Source organism: Quercus lobata, chromosome 8 (genome assembly GCF_001633185.2).
Source record: "Quercus lobata isolate SW786 chromosome 8, ValleyOak3.0 Primary Assembly, whole genome shotgun sequence".
NCBI classification, from domain to species: Eukaryota; Viridiplantae; Streptophyta; class Magnoliopsida; order Fagales; family Fagaceae; genus Quercus; species Quercus lobata.
Genome location: NC_044911.1, coordinates 29295469 through 29304126, shown reverse-complemented (window position 1 = coordinate 29304126; position 8658 = coordinate 29295469). Strand labels below are relative to the sequence as shown.

The window sequence follows — 8658 nt, the reverse complement described above, 5'->3', positions numbered from 1 at the left end:
ACTCCAAGATGTCACTAATTACAGCCAAGCACCCCTATCCGTGGAGAAACCATCTCAGACAAAATGGAAGCGTCTGGTTCGTGAGTTTTCTGGTACTGCTTCCACCACAGAAGACCCGATTGGTTCTAAATGCCCCATTGACATGGTCATTAATCTTAGTGAGTCACCACGCAAGAAAATCTTGGTCTCTTATGGAGATACAGAAAATTACCCGGTAATGGCGGAGGCTAATTTTTAGCCCCACCAAGCGCAATGAGTTGCATCGTTTGGAACTATAGGGGGCTTGAGAACCAACTAGCAGTTCAAGAACTTGCGGAGGTAGTGACTGCAAAAGCTCCCACTGTCGTGTTCTTAGCCAAAACACTGGCAGATGAAGCTAGGCTTGATTTCGTAAAAGATCGGATCCGTTTTGACAAAAAGTTTGTTGTTCTGAGGGTTAATAGAGGTGGAGGTTTGGTCCTCTATTGGAAGAATGACTTGTTAATTGATGTTGTTTCTTCTTCTTTGAATCATATAGACGTAATCATCAACAAGGATACAAAGGCAGCATGGCGTTTTACCGGCTTGAAAACTCACAAACGGCAGGAATCATGGGAGTTGCTTCGCAATCTCCATAGCCAAAACTCACTGCCTTGGCTGTGCGCCGGGGATTTCAATGAGATTCTAAAGCAGAGTGAGAAGCTAGGGGGGCGGACTAGACCACCAGGACAGATACAACTCTTCCGAGACACACTAGATGAATGTGGACTGATGGACATTGGCTTCAAGGGCTCTCCCTTTACATGGAGTAAACATTGCAACAACAGAATTTCAATATGGGAGAGGTTAGATAGAGCTGTGGTCTCTTATCAATGGTTCTCCAAACATCCAGGTACTCAAGTTCATCATATTGACAGCACAACTTCAGACCATAAAATTCTTAGGATTGAGCAGTCGGTTTTGGATTGCTCACCGAGGAAGAAGCTCTTCCGATTCGAGGAAATGTGGCTAGGTGATAAGGGGTGTGGCGAAACTGTGGAAGGGGTATGGCAGATTAACTATGAAGAGGAAGGAAATACTAGGGTGATCCGAAAGGTTGAGAAATGTGGGACGGCACTGACCAATTGGAGCAAGGACAGTTTCGGCAATGTAAGAAAGCAATTAGAAAAAAAAAGAAGAGAACTAATGAAGGTAGAAAAAGTGGTCCTCCAGGGTTGAAATTCAAGCAGATTAATTGAGCTAAAGAAAGAGATCAATTCTCTTATGGGTAAAGAGGAAAGAATGTGGCGACAGAGGTCACGCACCTTGCACATTAAAGATGGTGATCGAAACACCCGATATTTCCATTGTCGGGCAACTCAAAGAAGGCGCAAGAATCTCATCACAGGGATTAAAAGCCAATCAAACATCTGGTGCACAAAACCAGAGGAAGTCTCGGGCATGTTCATGAATTATTTTCAGCAACTATTCTCATCCTCCAATCCAGAAATTGAAATGTCTGATTTAAACTCCATTCCACAGGTAGTTACAGCTGAAATGAATGATAGTTTGACTGAAAACTTTCAACCTTGGGAAGTTGAGTTGGCTTTGAAGCAAATGGCACCACTTAAAGCACCTGGACCGGACGGGATGCTGCCACTATTTTATCAGAATTTTTGGGATTTGGTAAGAGGTGATGTAATCCATGATGTGCTTGGTTTTTTGAATTCAGGTTCCCTTCCTAACTCTCTAAACCATACATTCATCACTTTAATTCCTAAAATTAAGAATCCAGAGTTTGTTACTCAGTACAGACCTATTAGCTTGTGTAACGTGCTTTATAAGATTTTTTCAAAAGTTCTTGCCAACAGGTTGAAAAGAGTCCTCCCCAACATTAGCTCAGAACATCAAAGCGCTTTTCTCAAAGGGCGCCTGATTACAGATAATATCCTAGTAGCCTTCGAAACTTTGCATTATATGAAGAATCACAACTCCGGAAGCTCAGGGTACACGGTACTCAAACTTGATATGAGCAAAGCATATGACCGAATGGAGTGGTCTTTCCTGAAGGTGGTGATGTCTCAGATGGGGTTTAATGATTGGTGGATAGATTTGGTCATGGAGTGTATCACCTCAGTCACATACTCAATCTTGATTAATGGAGAACCTAATGGCGATATCAGGCCAAGTAGGGGTATTCGCCAAGGTGATCCCCTATCACTCTACTTATTTCTGCTTTGCTCGGAAAGACTACATCGATTGATCCAACAAGCAATAGAGAAGGGTGACATTCAGGGGGTATCTATCTGTCGTAATGGGCCTAAATTAACTCACCTGTTCTTTGCAGACGATAGCCTCTTGTTTTGCAGGGCTACCACCCAGGAGTGTGAAAAGGTGATGGATATTCTTTCCTCTTATGAAAAGGTGTCGGGGAAAAAATTGAATAGAGACAAAACTGCACTCTTTTTTAGCAAGTCTACCCCTACCGAAACACAGCGACAAATAATGGAAACTCTTGGAGTTAATGAGTTGAAGCAATATGAAGATTACCTGGGATTGCCGGCCTTGGTAGGGAGAAATAAAAGAGCTAGTTTTGACCAATTGAAGCAAAGGATTTGGAAGAGATTACAAGGATGGGAGGGTAAGCTCTTATCACAAGCTGGAAGGGAAGTACTCATTAAATCAATTATCCAAGCTATCCACACCTACACGATGAGTTGCTTTAAACTCCCCATTACTTTGTGCCACGAAATAAAGACTCTTATCAGGAAGTTTTGGTGGGGGCAAAGGGGAGATAGGAGGAAGATACATTGGATTAAATGGGAGGATTTGTGCATACATAAAGATCAAGGGGGAGTAGGGTTTAAAGATTTGACAATGTTAATCGAGGCGATGCTTGCCAAGCTAGCTTGGCGCCTTCTCCATGATGATAAATCTCTATTTTACCGAGTCTTTAAGGCTAGGTTCTTTCCTAGGTGTTCCATCCTAGAAGCTAAGGACTCCCCTTCCACTTCTTATGCTTGGAAAAGTATTCTAAAAGGAAGGGAAGTTATTCAAAAATGGGCCATTTGGAGAGTGGGAGACGGGAAGAAGATAAGGATTTGGGGGGACAATTGGTTGCCATAAAAACCTTTAGCCAAGATTACTACACTGGTTCTTTATGGGCAGGAGACTTCAAATGTGGAGGCGCTTATAAATCCGGTAACTAAAAGGTGGAGAACTGAGATCATTGACCATGTTTTCAATGAGCAAGAAGCTGAAACCATCAAAAATATTCCCCTGTGTTCCACAAACCAAACGGATGTGCTAGTTTGGCCTTTTACACCATCCGGCAACTACTCGGTCAAGTCAGGCTACAGGTTTCTTTCTGAGAATTCTACACAACCTCAGAGAACAGAGAAAGACTCTGGTTTGTGGAAGAAAATCTGGAGTTTGGAGGTCCCTAGCAAGATCAAAAAATTTGTTTGGCGAGCCTGTAGAGAAGCGTTACCGGTGAACGCAAATTTATGCCGTCGACAGATCATCCCTGAGGGTCGGTGCGAAATATGCAGAACAGGGGAGGAGATTTGTTCACATGCTATTTTCTTTTGTGTTGATGTGCAGGTAATGTGGAACGCAGACCCTCAATGGCGTTGGCTTTCGGAGATGACAGGAAGAAGCGTAAAAGACATCTTCACACGAGCCTTTGAAGAGGAGATGGATGTGGCGCTGATGGCCTTCACGAGCTGGGCAGTGTGGAACAGACGAAACCAGGTCCGACTCAATGAAACAGCATGTCCTCTTGAGCAGATACATGCCTTATCCAAAGACAAGAAGAACGAGTTTCAACTCCTCCATTAATCGGTTGGAACGCCTCAGCAAAGGAATCATGTTAGATGGAAGCCACCAGACCAATGCCTCTACAAAGTCAACTACGACGGAGCCATTTTTGTCCAGCAAGCAAGAGCTGGTATTGGTGTTGTCATCAGGAACGAAGATGGCGCTGTAATGGCATCGATGGCACAGCAACTACCACTCCCAACAACTGTGGCCCAAGTCGAAGCACTAGTCGCGAGGAGAGCTCTGGACTTTGCACTGGACCTTGGCTTTACTAAAGTGATTTTGGAGGGAGACTCAGAAGTGATTTGCAGGGAACTGAATGACCCAAACCCATCTCTAGCTTTGCACGGGCATATTCTCCAAGACATTAAGTGTTTGTCAAGTACTTTTCAATTTATTGGCTTTTCTCATGTACGTCACCAAGGGAATAGTGTAGCACATGCTTTGGCTAGAAGGGCTGTTAGGGAAAATGATTTAACTGTCTAGATGGAAGATGTACCACCAGACATCCACCATTGTGTTCTGGCTGATTTAGCCAATTTTGATTAATAATAATAGTTAACTTCTTTCTCAAAAAAAAAAAAAATTCAATTCAATTCTAAAAGATAATTTTTTCAACAAAAAGAGAGAGCAAGAGAGAGAGAGGCTAAATTAAAACCTTTGATGGCTATTGATTATGCACTGTTGTGGATTCCGGCCAGTGCTCAAAGGAGTGTGAATTGTGAGCTTGGAGCCCTAAAATAAGAGCTTTTATAGTTCTTATATAAGTTACAAGCATTAATATAGAGCCCAATGGGCTTCCTTCTTTTAATTTCCAGTCTTAGTCCTTCAACTCCTATGTTTATGTGAGTGATTCTAGATTCTTCTACTATACCCACTCAAATCATAACCATTAGTTTACATCGACTTACAAGTAACAATACATAGAAAACAGGTCTTCCTAATATGGGTTGTAGGTTGACTCATATTTTTCCACTAATGCAAGAAATAATTGTAATATATATATGATCATATTGCTTTTATAGTGCTTATATAAGTTACCCGTGGGTGCAAAATTTTCCTTCTATTTTACAATACAACTTACTTTTTCTATTTTACACGGTCACTTTTACAAAACATCCACATTAGACTATCTATTATACATATTTTTTATTTAAATAATCATTTTAATTCTTTTTTATTATTATTTTATCTTTTTAGTTTTTGTCCTTATCTCTTTATCTTTTTTATTTTCTCTCTATCTCTTTAATCTCTAAAACTCATATTTTGGGCCTGTTTGGATAAGCCGTTTCAAAATGTGCGTTTTAAAAAACTAGTGTTTTTAAAACGTGCATTTTGAAAACTAATTTTTTTAAAACGTGTGTTTTGAAAACTAGTGTTTTTAAAACGTGCGTTTTCAAAACTCCATTTTAAAAACCACAGATACGTATTTGGTAAAAAAGTGAAAATATGCGTTTTCTATTTTTAAAGCCATATTAAGCGTTTGGATAAGCTATTTTAAAAATAGCTATTTTGAGTGTAAATTCCAAAAAATGACTTAACTATTTTTTGAAGGTTATATTGTCATTCTTCCTGTGATCAGTGTTTTTTTATTATTGAAAATATGTAATTAAGCTTAACAATTACATTAATAATAACAAAAATAATGATGTTTTCGTTATTGAATGGAGAGAAGTTTATCAAATTTAAAATATTAAAAATAACTCATCAAGAAAAAGATATTAAACTGATTAGGAAAATAATTATATTAAAATTTTAATTTCCAACAATATCAATACTAGACAATCCATTATAATAATAAAAAAGTTCTTGTCCGAAAAATTAAACACCAAAACAGAAATAATAAAAATATTGTTTACAACTCGCAAATGGATCGAGCTATTTTTTTATGAACAAATTTCATCTCCTCATATTGTATATTTTCAACATTTGCCTGTCTACTACTACCTTCTCCACTACTATTGCTTCTTAGTCTGTCCAAGCCATGTTCATCCCAATTGAATCCCTCATCTTCCCTATCATGTTTTCTAATAAAGTTATGCAAAACACAAGTAGCAACTATAATGTTTCTTTGGTGCTTAATGTCATAAGGTGGCATTTGATTCAAAATTTTCCATTTATTCTTCCACACTCCAAAAGTTTGCTCAATTGCACTTCGAAGTGATGAGTGAACATAATTAAACCTCTCTTCTAAGTGATTCCCTCGACCAACTCGTCAAAAATCTGAAAGAAGATACCTTTGTCCCTTATAAGGTGGCAAATATCCTTTCCTTAAGGGGTATCCAGCATTAACTAAATAATATTTTCCTAGTAAAAGAAAAAAAATGTAAGATGTACATAAATAATATCCTTCATACATATTTAATATGTAAAAATTTTATATACCTGGTGGTGGTTTCGGAAATTTTATACATTGTATCATGTGCTGCACCCTCCCATCCAGCCATAACAAATGTGAAAAGTAAATCAAAATCGCATGCTGCCATCACATTAAAAGATGTCACACCATTTCTATTATAATATGAAGCTTTCTTGTCGTCTCCAACAACAACTTGGATATGTGTACCGTCAATGGCACCAATGCAGTCCTAAAATAGAATATAAAGTTTAGATACTTAGGAAATAATCCTAACAAATATTAGAAACAAATTAGAATGTATGAAATGAATACCTAAAAGTGTGGCATGTACAATGGATTCTTCTGTATATGTCTTGGAACTACACTAAATGTAGGGTCAGAAGGCTTGAAGATATCCATTGACATTACGTTAAGGCATTTCAGAACTCTATGAAAATGTCTATGTATAGTCTTACCAGATTGTTGGAATCTTTCTTGAACCATCCTATAACAAGCTCCTTGTCCAAGTATCATTAATCATATACCAACTGACTCTTCAAGCCTAATATGCCTTGTGTGCTGAAGCCCATATGTATGTTGTAAAACATTACACAATTGAAGGAAAACATGTGGCTTCATTCTAAACATTTCGTTTCATTACCCGTCAAACAATCCATCAACCACATATAGCCAGTTTGTTAAGAATCTCTACAAGGTTGTTTATCAATATATTTCATATAATATGTCACTACAACATGACATCCAGCAACAGCAAGATCATATAATTCCTCATCATCATATTCATCGTTTTCCACATCATAAAAATGATCTTCATCACTACTATCAATATGATCATTGTAATCCATAGGAATATCACTTAAAATATTATAGTAATAAATTAGATAAATCACAATAAAGAAAATGAGTAAACATTTAAGTGATAGGTACTGTTGTGTAACAGTGTGGATATTTGCAGATATTTGTAAAGGTATGCATGGGTGGATATTTGTAGATATTTGTAAATAGGTTTTGTGACAATTGTAGGCTTGATATTTGTAGATATTTGTAAGTAGGTGTAAGGGTGTGCACAGGTGGTGCATATATTGCTGCAAGGGTGTGCGTGTGTAGGGGTGACAGTTATGTGTGTAAGGGTGTGCAGGGGAGTGTGCGTGTGTGTGTGTGCATAGGTGGTGCGTATATTACTGCAGAGGGGTGCGTGTGTGCTTGCATGAGGGTGCATCTAAGTGTCCAGTGAATGGACTGTATTGCAGAATGGATGGTACTACTATTGTACTACTATTGTGGGTTGAATCACATAACTTAAGCACAAATGCCTAACACAACCCCTAGTGGATCCAAAGAATGGATTATTTTATATATATATATATATATATATAATCATTAATATGTTAACAGGCCATCCACATAAATTTGACAGGAGAATGGATTGAGAGGCTCAATCAATGATCATATGCAATAGGGTGCTCTAGTCTCCCAGTGCCCAATTGATCTCGAATGAAAACTGAAGAGGGTAAAATTATGGATGACGGAACCATTTAAGTAAACCTGATGACTCTGGTTCAGTGAGCTGATAGTGGACAGTTCCAAAATGCACGAACACGAGGTGGACGGGACTAGAGGCCACGTGGCATCCATATGGTTTAAGTGGTCTCCAAGGAGTCCTAAATGGAAACAACTTGCGTCTCACGATTAACCCTAGCTCATAGAGTCCCAATATGAATAGAATCCTAACATGAGGAGGATTCCGTAATATACGTCCATTAATGATGGACATTATGATGAATGCCCTTAGAGGACAGGTGTCTAGTGACCTCGATGACTTGGTCCATCAGACTGATTCACCATTCACAGCGTCTGTCACTTCATTCCCCCTTCCACCGAAGTTTCGTATGTTGCAGGTGGAAAATTATGACTGATCCAAGGACCCTTTGGATCACCTGATGTCTTTCAAGACCCTGATGCACCTTCAAGGGATGCTAGATGAGATCATGTGTAGAGCCTTCCCTACCACGTTAAAGGGATCCGCAAGGATCTGGTTCAGCAAACTGACGCCCAACTTCATTGGTACCTTGAAGGAGTTAAGTGCCCAGTTCACCTCACACTTCATCGAAAGGCACAAGTATAAGAAGTCCACTACATGCTTGATGAACATTAAGTAGCAGGAGGATGAGACGTTGAGGTCCTAAATCACTCGTTTTAACAAAGAGGCTCTTTCGATCGATGAAGCAGATGACAAAATACTCATGGTTGCCTTCACAAACGGACTACGGAATGGTAAGTTCTTGTTTTTCCTATACAAGAATGACCTAAAAACTATGTCAAATGTGTTGCACAGGGCAACCAAGTACATGAACGTCGAAGATGCGTTGCTGGCCCGAGAAGAGAAGTTGAGGAAGAGGGAAAGACAGGAGGACGTACCACAGGATAGGGGGCAGAAGATGGCTAGGACCGAAGAACGACAAGAGGACAGACGCTTTAAACCCCCTCCCCTCCGCGGGGAAATTCATGAGTTTCATCGTGTT

General features: G+C 39.2%; 1 protein-coding gene across 1 annotated transcript; it reads left to right on the top strand.

Annotated features, from left to right (window-relative positions):
* Nucleotides 1–252: 252 nt before the first annotated feature.
* On the top strand, nucleotides 253–3798 carry LOC115956706. Its single transcript, XM_031075009.1, has 4 exons — nucleotides 253–1128; nucleotides 1501–2628; nucleotides 3127–3396; nucleotides 3562–3798. The coding sequence occupies exons 1-4, from the start codon at nucleotides 253–255 to the stop codon at nucleotides 3796–3798; spliced, it is 2511 nt and encodes an 836-aa protein (XP_030930869.1).
* The last annotated feature ends 4860 nt before the right edge of the window (nucleotides 3799–8658 follow it).

Bases quoted from the DNA above. Each gene is read 5' to 3' on its own strand.
- LOC115956706 (XM_031075009.1), top strand. From the start codon at position 253: ATGAGTTGCATCGTTTGGAACTATAGGGGGCTTGAGAACCAACTAGCA. The intron at 2,629-3,126 runs GTACTCATTAAA...CTTTATGGGCAG, and splicing joins TATCACAAGCTGGAAGGGAA to GAGACTTCAAATGTGGAGGC. The intron at 3,397-3,561 runs GTCCCTAGCAAG...GTTGATGTGCAG, and splicing joins AGAAAATCTGGAGTTTGGAG to GTAATGTGGAACGCAGACCC.